The sequence below is a fragment of the Ovis canadensis genome, chromosome 2 (assembly GCF_042477335.2).
Source record: "Ovis canadensis isolate MfBH-ARS-UI-01 breed Bighorn chromosome 2, ARS-UI_OviCan_v2, whole genome shotgun sequence".
Taxonomy (NCBI): domain Eukaryota; kingdom Metazoa; phylum Chordata; class Mammalia; order Artiodactyla; family Bovidae; genus Ovis; species Ovis canadensis.
The window spans coordinates 246,999,272-247,018,578 of NC_091246.1; the positions used below are offsets into that span (position 1 = coordinate 246,999,272).

General features: G+C 44.3%; 1 protein-coding gene across 1 annotated transcript; it reads left to right on the plus strand.

Annotated features, from left to right (window-relative positions):
- Positions 1–4,705: 4,705 nt before the first annotated feature.
- LOC138433041 (pre-mRNA-splicing factor SYF2) lies at positions 4,706–11,860 on the plus strand. Its single transcript, XM_069575018.1, has 7 exons — positions 4,706–5,554; positions 5,774–5,884; positions 7,279–7,404; positions 7,811–7,928; positions 8,243–8,333; positions 9,602–9,700; positions 10,490–11,860. The coding sequence occupies exons 1-7, from the start codon at positions 5,477–5,479 to the stop codon at positions 10,653–10,655; spliced, it is 789 nt and encodes a 262-aa protein (XP_069431119.1). The 5' UTR covers positions 4,706–5,476; the 3' UTR covers positions 10,656–11,860.
- Positions 11,861–19,307: the final 7,447 nt, after the last annotated feature.

A 19,307-nucleotide genomic window follows, 5' to 3' on the forward strand; every position in this document is an offset into this window, starting at 1 on the left:
CCACCAGGCTCCCCCATCCCTGGGATTCTCCAGGCAAGAACACTGGAGTGGGTTGCCATTTCCTTCTCCAATGCATAAAAGCAAAAAGTGAAAGTGAAGTCGCTCAGTCGTGTTCAACTCTTCACGACCCCATGGACTGCAGCCCACCAGGCTCCTCTGCCCGTGGGATGTTCTAGGCAAGAGTACTGGAGTGGGGTGCCGTTGCCTTCTCCAACCTCACATGCTAGTAATGCTCAAAATTCTCCAAGCCAGGCTTCAACAGTACATGAACCGTGAACTTCCAGATGTTCAAGCTGGTTTTAGAAAAGGCAGAGGAACCAGAGATAAAATGGCCAACATCCACTGGATCATCGAAAAAGCAAGAGAGTTTCAGGAAAACATCTATTTTTGCTCTATTGGCTATTCCAACACCTTTGACTGCGTGGATCACAATAAACTGGAAAATTCTTCAAGAGATGGGTATACCAGACCACCAGACCTGTCTCTTGAGAAATCTGTATGCAGGTAAGGAAGCAACAGTTAGAACTGGACAGGGAACAACAGACTGGTTCCAAATAGGAAAAAGAGTACGTCTAGGCTATATATTGTCACCCTGCTTATTTAACTTATATGCAGGGTACATCATGAGAAACGCTGGGCTGGAAGAAGCACAAGCTGGAATCAAGGTTGCCAGGAGAAATATCAATAACCTCAGATATGCAGATGACACCACCCTTATGGCAGAAAGTGAGGAAGAACTAAAGAGCCTCTTCATAAAAGTAAAAGAGTAGAGTGAAAAAGTTGGCTAAAAACTCAACAATCAGAAAACGAAGATCATGGCATCTGGTTCCATCACTTCATGGCAAATAGATGGGGAAACAGTGGAAAACACTGGCAGACTTTATTTTGGGGGGGCTCCAAAATCACTGCAGATGGTAATTGCAGCCATGAAATTAAAAGATGCTTACTCCTTGGAAGGAAAGTTATGACCAACCTAGACATCATATTAAAAAGCAGAGACATTACTTTGTCAGCAAAGATCCGTTAGTCAAGGCTATGGTTTTTCCAATAGTCATGTATGGATGTGAAAGTTGGACTATAAGGAAAGCTGAATGCCGAATAATTGATGCTTTTGAACTGTGGATTGGAGAAGACTCTAGAGAGTCCCTTGGACTGCAAGGAGATCCAACCAGTCCATTCTAAAGGAGATCAGTCCTGGGTGTTTATTGGAAGGGCTGATGCTAAAGCTGAAACTCCAATACTTTGGCCACTTGATGTGAAGAGCTGACTCATCTGAAAAGACCCTGATGCTGGGAAAGATTGAAGGCAGGAGGAGAGAGGGGCGACAGAGGATGAGATGGTTGGATGGCATCATCGAGTCAATGGACAGGAGTTTGGGTAAACTTCAGGTGTTGGTGATGGACAGGGAGGCCTGGCGTGCACGGGGTCACAAAGAGTCAGACATGATTGAGCAACTGAACTGAACTGAAGGTGTAAAGAACAACATTGCATAGGAACCTGTAATTTTAGGTCCATGAATCATGGTAAATTGAAAGTGGTCAAACAGGAGATGGCAAGAGTGAACATTGACATTTTAGGAATCAGTGAACTAAAATGCACTGGAATGGCAAATTTAATTCAGATGACTATTGTATCTACTATTGTGGGCAAGAATCCCTTAGAAGAAATGGAGTAGACCTCATAGTCAACAAGTGTCCGAAATGCAGTACTTGAGTGCAATCTCAAAAATGACAGAATGATTTCTGTTTTGTTTCCTAAACTAACCATTCAGTATCACAGTAATCCAAGTCTATGCCCTAATCAGTAATGCCAAAGAAGCTGAAGTTGAACGATTCTATGAGGACCAAAAGACCTTCTAGAAGTAATACCAAGAAAAGATGTCCTTTTCATCATCAGGGCTTCCCTGACAGTTCAGTTGGTAAAGAATTCTCCTGCAAAGCAGGAGACTTGGGTTTAATTCCTGGGTCATGAAGATCCACTGGAGAAGGGATAGGCTACCCACTCCAGTATTCCTGGGCTTCCCTCCGGCTCAGCTGGTAAAGAATCTGCCTGTGAAGAGGGAGACCTGGGTTCGATCCCTGGGTTGGGAATCCCCTGGAGAAATGAAAGGCTACCCATCCCAGTATTCTGGCCTAGAGAATTCCGTGGCCTCCGTAGTCCATTGGGTTGCACAGAGTTGGTCACGAATGAGGGACTTTCAACTTCACTTCACTTCAGCCGTCCCCACCTCAGGGAGCCAGGAAGTGTACCTGTTACTTGTCTTCACTTCCCCCTTATGCAGCAAGATTTCCAATAATGCTTTGGTTGAATTCATCTGGCCTCTTACCAATTTCTATAGATTAAAAGAGTCCAAGAACCCTGCCTGGTCCGTAACGCTACCAGCCATATAGTAATTCATGTTTCTTCACAGGCTCACCAATAGTCATATTTCCATTTCTAAAATAAAAACAATCCACTGAGGTTCTGATTAAATAACATTTATACTTTATGGAGATACTCCTTTGTGATAATACATTTTTCTTTTGTCTTCCAACCAGAAAATCCGTAATCACTTATTGAAATTTAAGTTTTTTAACTTAGAACTATTTTGCAGTTTTCCTTATGTTACCGTTTAAATCTTACACAGTATCTCTTTTTAAGGGGACTACTTTTTCATTTTCACATCCAATTAATGGTTGAAGAAAAAAAATTATTTTCATGCATTTCTCTTGTATCCAGCACCTTTGTTGTTGTTGTGGCTAAGTCATGTCCCCCTCTTTGCGAATCCATGGACTGCTGCACGCTAGGCTTCCCTGACCTCTTGTATCCAGCACCTTACTGAATTATATGAACTTTTTGGCACTATTATTAATTCTGGCGCAGTTTCCCAGTTGAGCACGTTAGAACGAACAGGATGGATGCGCCCTGCTCTCTGGCATCCCATCGATTTAAAACATTGTTGGGGTGAAAAGAAAAATTAAACAGACTTGAAAAATCTCTTACATACATTGAAGAGAATGAAAATGGTGCCATACGACACTACTAAGGGTCTACACAAGACAAGGTGGTCAGAGGAAGACCTGCCTTGGAGGAGGTGACACAGTCTAAGCGCTGAAGGGAAAACACTATCCGCTTAGTGCAAAGAAATCGAGGAAAACCACAGAATGGGAAACACTAGCGATCTCTTCAAGAAAATTGGAGATACCAAGGGAACATTTCATGCAAAGATGGGCTCGATAAAGGACAGAAAATGTCTGGACCTAACAGAAGCAGAATATATTAAGAAGAGGTGGCAAGAATACACGGAAGAACTGTACAAAAAAGAACTTCACGACCCAGATAATCATGATGGTGTGATCACTCATCTAGAGCCAGACATCCTGGAATGTGAAGTCAAGTGGGCCTTAGAAAGCATCACTACGAACAAAGCCAGTGGAGGTGATGGAATTCCAGTTGAGCTGTTTCAAATCCTGAAAGATGATGCTGTGAAAATGCTGCACTCAATATGCCAGCAAATTTGGAAAACTCAGCAGTGGCCACAGGCCTGGAAAAGGTCAGTTTTCATTCCAATCCCAAAGAAAGGCAATACCAAAGAAGGCTCAAACTACTGCACAGTTGCACTCATCTCACATGCTAGTGAAGTAATGCTCAAAATTCTCTAAGCCAGGCTTCAGCAATACGTGAACCGTGAACCCCTGATGTTCAAGCTGGTTTTTGAAAAGGCAGAGGAATCAGAGATCAAATTGCCAACATCCACTGGATCATGAAAAAAGCAAGAGAGTTCCAGAAAAACATCTATTTCTGCTTTCTTGACTATGCCAAAGCCTTTGACTGTGTGGATCACAATAAACTGTGGAAAATTCTTCAAGAGATGGGAATACCAGACCACCTGACCTGCCTCTTGAGAAATCTGTATGCAGGTCAGGAAGCAACAGTTAGAACTGGATATGGAAAAACAGACTGGTTTCAAATAGGAAAAGGAGTATGTCAAGGCTGTATATTGTCACTCTGCTTATTTAACTTCTATGCAGAGTACATCATGAGAAACGCTGGGCTGGAAGAAACACAAGCTGGAATCAAGATTGCCGGGAGAAATATCAATAACCTCAGATATGCAGATGACATCACCCTTATGGCAGAAAGTGAAGAGGAGCTAAAAAGCCTCTTGATGAAAGTGAAAGAGGAGAGTGGAAAAGTTGGCTTAAAGCTCAACATTCAGAAAACGAAGATCATGGCATCTGGTCCTATCACTTCATGGGAAATAGATGGGGAAACAGTGGAAACAGTGTCAGACTTTATTTTGGGGGGCTCCAAAATCACCGCAGATGGTGACTGCAGCCATGAAATTAAAAGACGCTTACTCCTTGGAAAAAAAGTTATGACCAACCTAGATAGCATATTCAAAAGCAGAGACATTACTTCGCTGACTAAGGTCCGTCTAGTCAAGGCTATGGTTTTTCCTGTGGTCATGTATGGATGTGAGAGTTGGACTGTGAAGAAGGCTGAGCGCTGAAGAATTGATGCTTTTGAACTGTGGTGTTGGAGAAGACTCTTGAGAGTCCCTTGGACTGCAAGGAGATCCAACCAGTCCATTCTAAAGGAGATCAACCCTGGGATTTCTTTGGAAGGAATGATGCTAAGGCTGAAAACTCCAGTACTTTGGCCACTTCATGTGAAGAGTTGACTCATTGGAAAAGACTGATGCTGGGAAGGATTGGGGGCAGTAGGAGAAAGGGACGACCGAGGATGAAATGGCTGGATGGCATCACGGACTCGATGGCTGTCAGTCTGAGTGAACTCCGGGAGATGGTGATGGACAGGGAGGCCTGGCGTGCTGCGATTCATGGGGTCGCAAAGAGTCGGACACGACTGGGCGACTGAACTGAATTGACACAGTTGTAACTTTTCACAAAGTTACAACTAGCTTGGCTATGCTCCCCCACCCGCCGGCTACCGAAACCCTCTAGGCCCGCCCGTCCCCGCCCCGCCTCGCCCGTCCCCGCCCCGCCTCGCCCGTCCCCGCCCCGCCTCGCCCGTCCCCGCCCCGCCTCGCCCCGCCCCGCCCCGCCCCGCCCCTCCCCTCCCCTCTCCGCGCCCCCCCTCCCCTCCCCGCGCCCCCCCTCTCCCCTCCCGGCGTCCCCCCGTCTCCCCTCCAGCCTCCCCCTCTCCGCCTCTCCCGGCCCTGGCCCCCCTCTCCCCGCCCCGCGCCCCCCTCTCCCCTCCCCGCCTCCGCCTCTCCCCTCCCCGCCTCCGCCTCTCCCCTCCCCGCCTCCGCCTCTCCCCTCCCCGCCTCCGCCTCTCCCCTCCCCGCCTCCGCCTCTCCCCTCCCCGCCTCCGCCTCTCCCCTCCCCGCCTCCGCCTCTACGGCCTTTTGCAGCTGCGCAACACTCTGCCCAATTGCAAATGTCTCACTGCCAAAAGGGCCTATATTCCTGAGGCTGCCGGAAGAGGCGGGGTTTATGGTCGGCTATTATTATGTATTGACGCGGCAGGCCAAATGTCGGCGGAAGTGCTTGTTGTTTCCGGAAGTGGGCAAGGAAAGCTTGAGATGGCGGCTGCGGCTCTTACCGAGAAGGTACGTGCTGGTGGTTCTACCCAGGGTTCTTAGTTGGGGAGGGTTCTGAGGGCAGCGGGGGCGAGAAGTGGAGGAAGTGCTTGTGTGCCGGGTCAGGAAGGCGCAGAGAATGTGGGGCCAGGATCGGCGATGAGCGCCTGGCCCGGCCCGCGGGGACTCACCTGGGCTGACCGGGAGAAGCCTAACCGGCCCTTACTCAGCCTCTCCTCCGCCATATAGGTGCCGGTGGGTGGAGCAGAGGAGCAGCAGCCTCCCGCAGGAGCCGAGGAGCTGGCCGCCCAGAAGCGCGAACAGAGACTGCGCAAATTCCGGGAGCTGCACCTGAAGCGGGTGAGTTGTCCCGGAGGCCACCTGACACTTGTCACCTGGCCAGGCCCGTGCACATTTGTGGAGGGAAGAGGAAGGCGCACCTGTGCGTGTGACAGGTCGGCAGAGCTGGATGAAAGTTCTGTCCCGGTGGTTCTCAGCCTGGCAGCGCATTGGAGTCACTTTTGGAAACGGACATACTTTCTCCAAACCTTTTTTCGAGTTTGGGGCAGGGGAGTCTCTTACTAACAGCTTCTCTGCAGTATGACCCCAGTAAGCTCTTCCAAACAGAGGGAACACATGCAAAGGAAAGGAATTCATATCAGAGATAAGAGTCCAGCAAACAGCTGGCTGCCGTTGGAGCCAAGAAACAAAAAAGCAGCTCGACTGTTTCAATTCAAAGGGTCCTGACTGATAGCTTGGCCATGGGTTCACAAAATCCTCACCCACACTCAGACTACCACAGTGACAAGGGCACAGCGGTACAAACCACAGAAATGACCACACAGCACTGTCTTCTGCTAAGACCAGTGGTAAATACAGCGCTAGCCTCACTCCCTTACTCCTGCCTCCTGTATAAAAACTTATATGTTCATGAAAACAATCAGAGTATGCCCTGACTTTCTGACCCTGCCTAAGCCAGAGCTTCCTGCAGTCGCCTGATACAGACTCAAATGCTATAAGTAGCTCCTCCTAACACCTTTTCACTGAAATGTCTCCAGTTCCCAGTAGTTTGCTGTTTCCTTCAGTGTGGCGCATTCAGCTTTGACCACACGTGTGTTCTTGGTGTCTGGATGGCAGGAATGACAGGTTGAGAGAAGTCCGTTTCTTTACCCAGAAGAATTTGATCTAGAATCAAACACACTTACATATTTACTTGGTGTAAAGAACATGGGGTTGGATACTAAGAGACACAGCCTCCTGGACTAACTGCCTCCAGCCTGTGACCCAACAAACATCTAACTTTAAGTTGTCCCTGAGATAGTCTGCTTGTTTTGGTTTATGCAGTTAAATTTAATTTAAAACAGACTCTTCATACAGTAATTTAAATGGAGAGTGCCTTTCATTTGCCATAATGTAAACTGCTAAAATATCTAAAGAGCAGGAGTACTTGGGAAAGGTTAGAGATACTATGATAGGTAGTAAAGCACAAGCCTCAAATTGAGGCTTCTTCCTTGAATTAGTCAGGATTAAAAGGGAATTGAAAGTAGAATATTTTTTTCATAATGTGAGACATTATAACCCCCAGACATCTGGAATAGCACACCAGTACAGCTCAACACATTTCTTGACTGTATACAAATGTAAGACCTTGCTTAAAATCCTTTGATGGTTCTCTGCCTTCCTTAAAGTGGAAAAATTTGTTTGGATTTATTTTTGTGTTTCAGCCAGCAACCTTTTTGTGTTTATGGTTTTAGAATGAAGCTCGTAAATTAAATCACCAGGAAGTTGTTGAAGAAGATAAAAGACTTAAGTTACCTGCGAATTGGGAAGCCAAAAAAGCTCGTTTGGAATGGGAACTACAGGAAGAAGAAAAGAAAAAGGTTAGGAACTGCTCTGCTGTCTTCATAAGTGGTCTGTTCTGTTGTATTGAGATAGTAAAAAAAAGCTCTTTATCAGCTGCAACACTTTGGGCAAATAATTTAATCTCCCTGTGATTGTGTTTTCTCATCTGTAAAATGAGATCTGTAATAATTACTTGAGTTAATTATGAATTAAATGAGTCAGTGCATTTGGAACATTTAACAGAGGGTCTGACACTGGATAAATGTTGAGTATTATTTTTTAGATTGATGTATTCACTTCTTATTATACAACAGCAGATAACCAAATTTCTCCTTCACATAGTAATGGTTATTTTAAATGTATTGCTTTATATTCACTTAAAATAGTTCAAATAATTGCTTGTATCATAAGGGCAAGCATTAGCTTTTTTCTGCTTCATTTTAGGAATGTGCAGCGAGAGGGGAAGACTATGAGAAAGTGAAGTTGCTAGAAATCAGTGCAGAAGATGCAGAAAGATGGGAGAGAAAAAAGAGGAGGAAAAACCCCGACCTGGGATTTTCAGGTAAGACTGAACTTTATTGAATAGGCCTCTGAGATAAGCATGCCTTCAGTGTTCCTGGTTTTAAGAAAGAATATGCCCCTTCGTGGAATATTCTGTAATACTTATACTCCTAAGAAAAATACAAAATATCATATATGGCAAAAGTGAAAAAGGCTCTACTTGAATCAGCTGGGTTCCTTTATTCAGTGCTAAAATTAAAGCCTGTTTGGTCCGGATCTTCAGGATACAGGCTATGCTAATAATTTTGATTCTTCTCTGAATAGTAATGATCAAATAAAGTAATATATCATTTCCAATTTTCATTTTATTTTTAGATTATGCTGCTGCCCAGCTTCGCCAGTATCATCGGCTGACCAAACAGATCAAACCAGACATGGAAACATATGAGAGACTGAGAGAAAAGCAGTAAGTTGACAGGATTAATGCAAGTCCTGTTTTCATCCTGAAGTGATACTGATGTATTAAAACTCATGTGTACACATAAACATATATACATAAACACACACTGTAGTGCTTAGCTATGGATTATCAGTAGCTGGGGGTTTTTTGTTGTTGCTGTGTTTTGGCTGTGCGGGGTCTTTGTTGTGTGTGGGTTTTCTCTGGCTACAGCAAGTGGGAGCTCCTCTCCACTGAAGCTCCTCTGCATTGCAGTGTGTGGGCTTCTCACTGTGGTGGCTTCCCTTGTGGATCACGGGCTCTAGGCGCACAGGCTTCATTAGCTGCAATACTCAGGCTTAGTAGTTGCAGCACATGGGCCCTAGAGCATCTGCGCTTCAGTAGTTACGGGGCACGGGGTTAGTTGCTCCGTGGCATGTGGACTCTCCCTGGACCAGGGATCACACCTGTGTCCCCTGTTTTGGCAGGTAGATTTTTAACTGCTGGAACACCAGAGAAATGCTCAACAACTGTATAAGGATAGTTTCAGGTCTTGATGCTGTTTACTTACTGCTCGTCCACAGCAGTTAAGCTGACCACATGATTATCTTTCTAGCTGGGCATTCTGCAGCTGGGTGTTGAGAGATCATCGTAGTTACTCATATTTTGGGACATAGAATGCTTTAGTGCCAGGATAGGTGAACTGCTGTAAAGGACCAGAGAGTGAATATTTTAGGCTTATAGGCTATCTGGGCTCTGTCACAACTACTCCACTCTGCCCTTGTGATGTTAAAGCACCCATAGAGTAGGCATTGGAGAAGGAAATGGCAGCCCACTCCAGTGTTCTTGCCTGGAGAATCCCAGGGACGGCGGAGCCTGGTGGCTGCCGTCTATGGGGTCGCACAGAGTTGGACACGACTGAAGCGACTTAGCAGCAGCAGCAGAGTAGTCATAGATAGATGGGTGGGCTGTGTCCCAGTAAAACTATTTCTATAAACAAGAGGCTGTAATTTGCTGGGCTGCTATAGTGGAAAGAGAACCTGAGGCTGGAAGCAAGTCTTTAACCTCTGACCCTTGGCTCTTTCGTCTGTAGAATGAAGGTGTTGAACTAGGTGATTTCTTAACTTTCATCCTTTACAATTCTGTATTCTCTTTTCTCTTGTTTTTTAAAAAAAGATGAGCTAGGATCCCACAGTAAAGACATTTATGTATTTTATCTCTCTTCATGAATGGTAGTTTTGTTTGAAAATATGGAGCACTTGCAGTGTTACTCCAAGTCCATGTTGCTGTCTTTTCAGTGGAGAAGAGTTTTTCCCAACGTCCAACAGTCTTCTTCATGGGACACATGTGCCTTCCACAGAGGAAATTGACAGGATGGTCCTAGACCTCGAAAAACAGTGAGTACACCATACAGCAGCCATTTCATTAAATGTTGCGTGACAGAATGGACATAACGTGCCTAGAGTGAATGAAGATAGATGTTCTACTCGCTCATTTCTGACCTTGCATCTCTAGTGGTTTTGGGGACAGAGAGCAAGTATGAATTGAATCCATTTGATTTGGAATGAAGATGTAAAATATTGATGGAATTGAGTTATTATAATTGAAAATTATAAATAAAATTATTCTCTTTAAAGCACTTATTCTTACTTCTACTTTAACAACCATGGCACTCTTTGATTTAAAGAAGTATAAGTGTTCTAGTAAACTTACCTAAGTATATTTGTGCTTCCTAATACTGATAGGGTCATTCTTCCTGATATTGATCAGGCAGAGCGAAATGAATTTAGTTTATAGGAGCTCATACACTTCAGTATTAAGATTAGTGTCTAGTATATACTGTATACTCTGTTCATATTAGCTGTGGTTATTAATATAATAATTATTATATTTATTATAATTAATATAATTACTGTTGTAGTCATTTCCTTTACTTCATGTATCCGGTTCCTGGCAGTGTATCATTGTTCTTTTAGAAGCATTCTGAAGATTTGTTTGTATTTACTGAATTTCATGGTTCATACCCAGGGATATGCTGTTAATTGGCAGTTTCAACTTCATCTTGATGAAAGCTGGGCTCCCCCCACCCCAAAGTGTGCTAGTTTAAGTGTACTGATTTTTTTTTTTGCCATGTTTTATTAATACTAAAAAGGAAAGCAGTTTTGAAATTTTTCTTCTTCTCCCAGAATTGAAAAACGAGACAAATATAGCCGGAGACGCCCTTATAATGATGATGCAGATATTGACTACATTAATGAAAGGAATGCTAAATTCAACAAGAAGGCAGAAAGATTCTATGGGAAATATACAGCTGAAATTAAGCAGAATTTGGAGAGAGGAACAGCCGTCTAATCCCATCAGGAACTGTTTGGAAGCTTGAGAATAGAGTGAAAATTTCTGCTAGCAAATTGAAGTTCTCTTCAGAGTTGTACTGTAAACTAGAAAGCTGTTTGTGCCCTCCCACCCAGCATTTAAAAATAAATGTTTTTTCTTAAATGTATACTTCATATATATTTCCACATTTTTTGTGCTTGGATATAAGATATATTTCTTGTAATGTACTTGTTTTGTAAAAATCGACTTTGTATAAATTCTGTTATTTTTCTATGTATTTTAAATGTGTATGACTTGAATCTTTGAAGCATTTTGGGTTTAAGGAATGCTGGTAGCGTATGTAAATGCAGTCCTTGTTACTTTGAGTATTTCAATGAATTTGATAAAATCTAGAACTGGACTCGGGAACCATGTGGGGTTGTGGACTCCATAGCTAAGGATGGTGATGAGGAGATGACAGTGGCTACTGGAGGGCAGGAGCAGGCTGTCTCCATAGAGGGCTGCTTAGGACCAAGTTCAGGAAGTAGAATTGTCCTCCCGTAAACAGTGAGCAGGTGTAGTTCCCTTTTGAAAAGGAGCTATCCTGTGGAAGAGAATCTCTACCAAGCACTGTATCGTTTAAAACAGGTATATGGGGACTTCCCTGGTGGTCCAGTGGTTGAGAGTCCGCCTTCCTGGGTTTAATCCCTTCTTGGGGAACTAAGATCCCACATTCTCAATTGCTTCAGTCATGTCCGACTCAGACCCTATGGACTGTAGCCTGCGAGTCTCCTATGTCCATGGGATTTTCCAGGTGAAAACACTGGAATGGGTTGCCATTTCCTTTTCCAAGATCTACATGCCATGGGGCAGCTAAGCCCATGCCCTGCAGCTGGAGAGACCCACACACCTCAGCAAAGACTCAGCACAGCCAATAAATAAAATGAATATTTGTATTTATACAGTTATATTTACGCAAATATACACACACGTGCTTCCATTGCAAACATGGTCAAAATAATCCAATGAGTCCTATAATCAGTGCCTGTCTTTAATAATTATCAACTTATGCCAATATTTGTTTCATCTTCATTTCTATCCACTTTCTATAGCTCATGTTATTTTGAAGCAAATACTAAATGTATAATTTTATCTATAAATATTTCACTATGTATCTGAAAGATAAGACTACAATGCTATTATCACAATAATAGTCCTATTTTAATAAAACTAAAGAGTGAAAAGATTGGTATAATTTTTTCAATGTGTTGATAAAAATGCTAAGTATCTAATTAGGACATTCCAAATTAAAAACCTGAAACTCAAGAAAATTTCACAAAAACTTCAGCTTTAGTATTTATAATTAATAACCACTGATGATTATTCCCTTTTAAAATTTATGTAGTACTTTCTATGTCTGCTCTTATTTTATCTTCTAGCATTTAATCTACGTGCAGTTAGGTCTGACCACAGCTTGGATGCTACCTCTGAAAATAAATATATCTTAATAAGTACGTTTTTTATTGAAGTATAGTTGACATAATGTTTCAGATGCAGAGCAAGATGATTGAGTTTTACACATTTTTTTGAAATTATTTTCCAGTATAGGTTATTCAATTCAGTTGCTCAGTTGTGTCTGACTTTGCAACCCCATGAATTGCAGCATGCCAGGCCTCCCTATCACCAACTCCCGGAATTCACTCAGACTCATGTCCATCAAGTCCGTGATGCCATCCAGCCATCTCATCCTCTTTTGCCTGCTTCTCCTGCCGCCAATCCCTCTCAGCATCAGAGTCTTTTCCAGTGAGTGAACTCTTCACATGAGGTGGCCAAAGGACTGGAGTTTCAGCTCCAGCATCATTCCTTCCAAAGAACACCCAGGACTGATCTTTAGAATGGACTGGTTGGATCTCCTTGCAGTCCAAGGGACTCTCAAGTCTTCTCCAACACCACAGTTCAAAAGCATCAATTCTTCGGCTCACAGCTTTCTTCACAGTCCAACTTTCACATCCGTGCATGACCACTGGAAAAATTTTGGATTTTTGAGCCCCCCAAAATAAGTCTGACACTGTTTCTACTATTTCCCCATCTATTTCCCATGAAGTCATGGGACCAGATGCCATGATCTTAGCTTTCTGAATGTTGAGTTTTAAGCCAGCTTTTTCACTCTTCTCTTTCACTTTCATCAAGAGGCTTTTTAGTTCCTCTTCACTTTCTGCCGTAAGGGTGGTGTCATCTGCATATCTGAGGTTATTGATATTTCTTCTGGCAATCTTGATTCCAGCTTGTGCTTCTTCCAGCCCAGCGTTTCTCATGATGTACTCTGCATAGAAGTTAAATAAGCAGGGTGACAATATACAGCCTTGACGTACTCCTTTTCCTATTTGGAACCAGTCTGTTGTTCCCTGTCCAGTTCTAACTGTTGCTTTCTGACCTGCATATAGGTTTCTCAAGAGGCAGGTCAGGTGGTTTGGTATTCCCATCTCTTTCAGAATTTTCACAGTGTATTGTGATCCACACAGTCAAAGGCTTTGGCATAGTCAATAAAGCAGAAATAGATGTTTTTGTGGAACTCTCTTGCTTTTCCCATGATCCAGCGGATGTTGGCAATTTGATCTCTGGTTCCTCTGCCTTTTCGAAAACCAGCTTGAACATCTGGAAGTTCACGGTTCACGTATTGCTGAAGGCTGGCTTGGAGAATTTTGAGCATTTCTAGCATGTGAGATGATAGGTTATTACAAGATACTTTAATTCTTGTGCTAGACAATAAACCTTTGTTGTGTGTTGCCTATCTATTTTTTAAAATTACAAATCTAGCATTCTATCCATACGAAGTCAAGTGGAATCAAAATGTCATACATTTTTTAGGCAAAAATTGATAAATTTTCTAAAATACATATATTATTGATATGTATATAAAAGCTTTTCTATTGTGCTTGAGGAAAAAAAATCAAAAAAGGTGGAGAAATTGGAAAACTAAATGAAATGGTAGCACTGAATATGAAATAGAAGAAACAAACTAAAGTAAAAGATCATCATATAGTCCAGTTGTTTTTAAACATGACTGCTCATTAGAAACATCTGGAGCTCTGGAGGAAAAAAAGCAATACCTGGGTATTTGTATTTTTCAAAAACAAATTTCAAGATAATTCTGATATGCATCTGGATTTTTAAAAGTGATTACAGGTTTTCCTATTAAATCATAGTTTTGGTGATACGGAGTTCTATTTTTCTGTTGACCAATCATGATAACAATGGTGTTAAACAGTTAATAGCTATATAATCACAATAGTGAAGAATTCCAGAAAAACATTTACCTCTGTTTCATCAACTACGCTAAAGCCTTTGACTGTGTGGATCATGACAAACTGTGGAAAGCTCTTGAAGAGATGGGAATACCAGACCATCTTACCTGTCGCCTGAGAAACCTGTATGTGGGTCAAGAAGCAACATTTAGAACTCTGTATGGAACAACTGATTGGCTCAAGATAGAGAAAGGAGTAGGACAGGGCTGTCTGCTGTCACCCTGTTTGTTTAATCTGTATGCTGAGCACATCATGAGAAATGCCGGGCTGGATGAGTTACAAGCTGGAATCAAGATGGGGAAGAAACCAACAATCTCAAAATATGTGGATGATACCTTTCTAATGGCAGAAAGTGAAGAGGAAGTAAAGAGCCTCTTAATGAGGGTGAAGAAGGAGAGTGGAAAAAGCAGGTTTAAAATTCAACATTGAAAAACTAAGATCATGGCATCTGGCCCCATTACTGCATGGCAAATAGAAGGGGAAAAGGTCAGAGCAGTGACAGATTTCCTCTTCTTGGGCTCTGAGATCACTGCGGATGGTGACTGCAGCCATGAAATCGGAAGACGACTGCCTCTTGGCAGGACAGTGATGACAAACCTAGACAGAGTGTTGAAAAGCTCAGACATAACTCTGCCGACAAAGCTCTGTATAGTCAAGGCTATGGTCTTCCCAGTGGTCACTTAAGGTTGTGAGAGCTGGACTGTAAAGAAGGCAGAGCGCCAAAGAATTGATGCCTTTGAACTGTGGTGTTGGAGAAGACACCTGGAAGTCCCTTGGATATCAAGGAGATCAAACCAGTCGATTGTAAGGGAAATCAACCCTGAATATTCACTGGAAGGACTGATGATGAAACTCCAATATCTTGTCCATTTGATGTGAACAGTCAACCCATTGGAAAAGTCCCTAATGCTGGGAAAGACAGGGCAGAAGGAGAAGAGGGAGTCAGAGGATGAGATGGCTGGATGGTATCGCTGATGCGATGAACAAGAACATGGGCACACTTCGGGAGATGGTGAGGGACAGGGAGGCCTGGCGTGCTGCAGTTCATGGGGTCGCAAAGTGTCTGACACGACTGGGTGACTGAGCAGCAGCAGCATGTGCCTTCACCTGGGACTCTGGGCCCTAGCTCTGCTTCTTCATCATCATGTAGTGTGGTTTTGCTTTAGCCGCTGTGGGACGGTGGTTCTTGCCCTGTCTGCCCTCTGATGGAGGAGGCTAAGAGGCTAGAGTAGGTTTCCTGACGGGAGGCGCTGGTGATGGGGAAAAACGGGGTCTTGCTGTGGTGGGCAGGGCCTTGCTCAGTAACACCTTAATCCAATTATCTGCTGATGGGTGGGTTGCACTTCCTGGTAGCTTTTTGTCCTGAGGTGACCCAGCCCTGGGCACTACACGCTCTATGGTCGGGTTAATGGCGACCTCCAAGAGGGGTTTATGCCAGGGCGGACCTTCCCAGCCTGATGCTGCCAGTGCCCCCGTCCCTGTGCGGAGCCCCTGCCCACCCAGGCCTCCACAGGAGACCCTCCAACACCAGCAGGCAGTTTTGGTTCAGGCTTCTGTTGGGTCGCTGTTCCTTTCCTCTGGGTCTTAGTGCGTGCAAGGCTTTGCTCGTGCCTTCCAAGTCTGGAGTCTCTGTTTCCCTGTGGAGTCCTGTGGAAGTCCTGCAATCAAATCCCGCTGACCTTCAAGGCCGGATTCCCTGGGGATTCCCAGTCCCTTTGTCAGATCCCCAGGCTGGGAAGCCTGAGGTGTGGTTCAGAACCTTCACAACAGTGGACAACTTCTTGGGTATTATTGTTCTCCAGTTTGTGGGTCGCCTAACTGGCGGGTGTGGGATTTGATTTTATGGCGATTGTGCCCCTCCTACTGTATCGCTTCTTCTTTGTCTTTGGATGTGGGGTATCTTTTTTCGGTGGGTTCCAGCATCCTCCTGTTGATGGTTGTTCAACAGTTAGTTAGTTGTGATTTTGGTTCTCTGGCAGGAGATGAGTGCACATCCTTTCACTCCACTGTCTTGAACAGGAAGCTCCCCAAAATAAATATATTTCATTTCCCATTTCCACTACCTTAGTTCAGGTCTTTAATCCTGAGTATTGCAATAGCCTTAAACAAAAAACACATAAAAACACATTGTCAAATAGAAGCTGGCAAGGTATTTACAGGGATATATGGGCCAGCAGGGTTTATTCTAAGAATGCAAGAGTAGCTTGAAGGCCTGTTAATTGCCTGTCCAATATCAATTCTCTTCATAACCAACCAAACCCTGATTTTTTGGGTGGATTTGTGGTAAAATTTCCAGCTAAACATTTGTTTCCCCAGACTGTCCTGCTGTTCCAGGTTGTCAAATATTATAGTTCTGGCTAAAATGACACAATCTAATCTGAGAAACTTTTTGCTTTTCTCGTAAGGGAGCCACTCCCTGCTTCCCTCTTTCTTCTTCCTGCTTGGATCATACATGAGAGGGCTGGAGTTGAAAGAGCAGCCTTTTTGTGCCATGAAGTAGCAAGCATGAGGACAAACTTAATGTGCCGAGGAGAGTGGAGCTTGCATTCCTATTGGCAACACTGAGCAGCTGCACCAGCCCTAGAAGCCTGCCTCTCATCTTCCTGTTACCTGCTGCTGAAGAAATGTATGAACAATGCATGGTTCGATCTCAGGACAAATGTGAAATATACAAAAATCAGTAATTTTCCCCCACTCTAGACATAAATACCTAGAAATGGAGTTGGGAGGAAATAGGTTACAATAGCAATAAAAATTAGTATCTGTATAAACATATACATATATTTATATATATTGGCCAATCCTGTGACATGTGGGATATTAGTTCCCTGACCAGGAGTGAATCCATGCCCCCTGGATTGGGAACAAAGAGTCTTAACCATCGGACTACCAGGGAAGTCTCTAGAATATATTTGTTGTGGGGTCTGCTCCTGGGGGTGGGGTTGGACCAGCGTCTTGTGAGGGTTTCCTGGTTGGAGGAACTTGTGTCTGTGTTCTGGTGGATGGGGCTGGATCCTCTCTGGAGGGCAGTGCAGTGTCCAGAGGTGAGTTTTGGGTGTCCATGGGCTTTCCAGGTGACCCTAGAGGTAAGGAGCCCCCCTGCCAATGCAGGAGACATAAGAGGTGCAGGTGCAGTCCCTGGGTTGAGAGGATCCCCTGGAGAAGGGACTGGAAACTCACTCCAGTACTCTTGCTTGGAGAATCCCATGGGCAGAGGAGCCTGGTGGGCTATGGTCCATAGGACTGCACTGAGTCAGACATGACTGAAGCGACTTAGCACACACGCACACGGAGAAAAGCATACACGTGCTTTTCTACAAACAAACCAAAAAAGCCTATGTGAAACTTACGGCTTCGGGCAGCCTGTCTTTTAATGTTCAGGGTTGTGTTCCTGTTTTGCTGGAGGATTAGCGTGGAGTGTCTTGCACTGGAGCTTGCTGGCTCTTGGGTGGAGTTTGGTCTCAGTGTAGGTATAGATGTCCATCAGCAGATGAATGGATAAGGAAGTGTGGTACATGTACACAATGGAATATTACTCATATATAAAAAGGAATGTATCTGAGTCAGTTCTAACGAGGTGGATGAACCTGAAGCCTGTTACACAGAGTGAAGTAAGTCAGAAAGACAAATACTGTTTATTAATGCATATATATATATGTGTGTGTGTGTGTGTGTGTGTAGAATTTAGAAAGATGATACCAATGATCCTACATACAGGGCAGCAAAGGAAACACAGATGTTAGGAGCAGACTTTTGGACTCAATGGGAGAAGGCAAGGGTGGGAGGATTTGAGAGAATAGCACTGAAACATGTATGAAGCAAAGTGAAGTCGTTCAGTTGTGTCCGACTCTTTGCGACCCCACGGACTATAGCTTACAAGGCTCCTCTGTCCACAGAATTTTCCAGGCGAGAGTACTGGAGTGGGTCACCATTTCCTTCTCCAGGGGATCTTCCCGACCCAGGGATCAAACCCAGGTCTTTCGAATTGCAGGCAGACACTTTACTGTCTGCGCCACCAGGGAAGCTTTGAAACATGTATGCTGCTGCTACTGCTGCTAAGTCGCTTCAGTCGTGTCCGACTCTGTGCGACCCCTTAGATGGCAGCCCACCAGGCTCCCCCATCCCTGGGATTCTCCAGGCAAGAACACTGGAGTGGGTTGCCATTTCCTTCTCCACTGTCGGAAAGTGAAAATTGAAAGTGAAGTTGCTCAGTCATGTCCGACTCTTAGCGACCCCATGGACTGCAGCCAACCAGGCTCCTCTGCCCATGGGATTTTCCAGGCAAGAGTACTGGAGTGGAGTGCCATATTACTGTATAAAAAACAGATGACCAGTGCAAGTTCGATGCATGAAGCAGGGCACCCAAAGCTGGTGCTCTGGGACAACCCCGAGGGATGGAGTGGGGAGGGAGGTTCAGAATCGGGGGGGGGGATAGATGCATACCTGTGGCTGGTTCATGTTGATATATGGCAAAAGCCATAACAATATTGTAAAGTAATAATGCTCCAATCAAACTAAAATTAATTAAAAAAAAGAACGTATTTGTTGTTGTTTAGTTGCTAAGTTGTGTCTGACTCCGGCAACCCCGTGGACTGTAGCCCACCAGGCTCTTCTGTCCATGGGATTTCCCAGGCAAGAATACTGGAGTGGGCTGCCATTTCCTTCTCCAGAGGATCTTCCCGACTCAGGAATCAAACCCGTGTCTCATGCACTGGCAGGTGGATTCTTAAGACCCTGAGCCACTTAACACTGAGCCTGGGTTAAATGAGAAGGCACAGGACATATGTGAAGAAAACTGTAAAATCTAATTCAAAGAGTTAACATGAGACTTCAACTTTCAGTCAAGATGGAGGGATGGAAGATGGATTTATCTTGCTGCTTGGAACGAAAACAAAAGGAGCTTATGTGGAACAGCACTTTTCTCTCTTTCTTTCACTACGGTGGGTCTCAGTCGCAGCACGCGGAATCTTCATTGTGTCACATGGCATGTCTCGGGGGGGGGGGGCTCTCTTTCTGTGGCGCCCGGGCTCAGTAGTTGTGGGCTTAGTTTCCCTGCAGCACGTGGGATCTTAGTTCCTAGACTAGGGATCAAACACACATCCCCTGCATTACAAGGCGGATTCTTAACCATCAGTCCACCAGGGAAGTCCCAGCAGTTTTCAAGATACTGGAAATAAAACAAGGAGGCCCAGTGGTTCCAAAGAAAGGAAACAAGAGTAGCCCTATGATCAACTCAGCTCATTGGGTTTAAAGAACGTCCAGGCTATGGGGCATGGTGGGAGAAGCCAGGCAGAGCGCAGAGGTGCCAGAGTGCTGGAGAGAAGGGAGCTGCACGCAGAACTGGAAAGTCCACAGAGGTCTCAGCAAGCATAAGGCAGAATATGTG

Bases quoted from the DNA above. Each gene is read 5' to 3' on its own strand.
- LOC138433041 (XM_069575018.1), top strand. From the start codon at position 5,477: ATGTCGGCGGAAGTGCTTGTTGTTTCCGGAAGTGGGCAAGGAAAGCTT. The intron at 7,405-7,810 runs GTTAGGAACTGC...GCTTCATTTTAG, and splicing joins AGGAAGAAGAAAAGAAAAAG to GAATGTGCAGCGAGAGGGGA. The intron at 9,701-10,489 runs GTGAGTACACCA...TTCTTCTCCCAG, and splicing joins GTCCTAGACCTCGAAAAACA to AATTGAAAAACGAGACAAAT.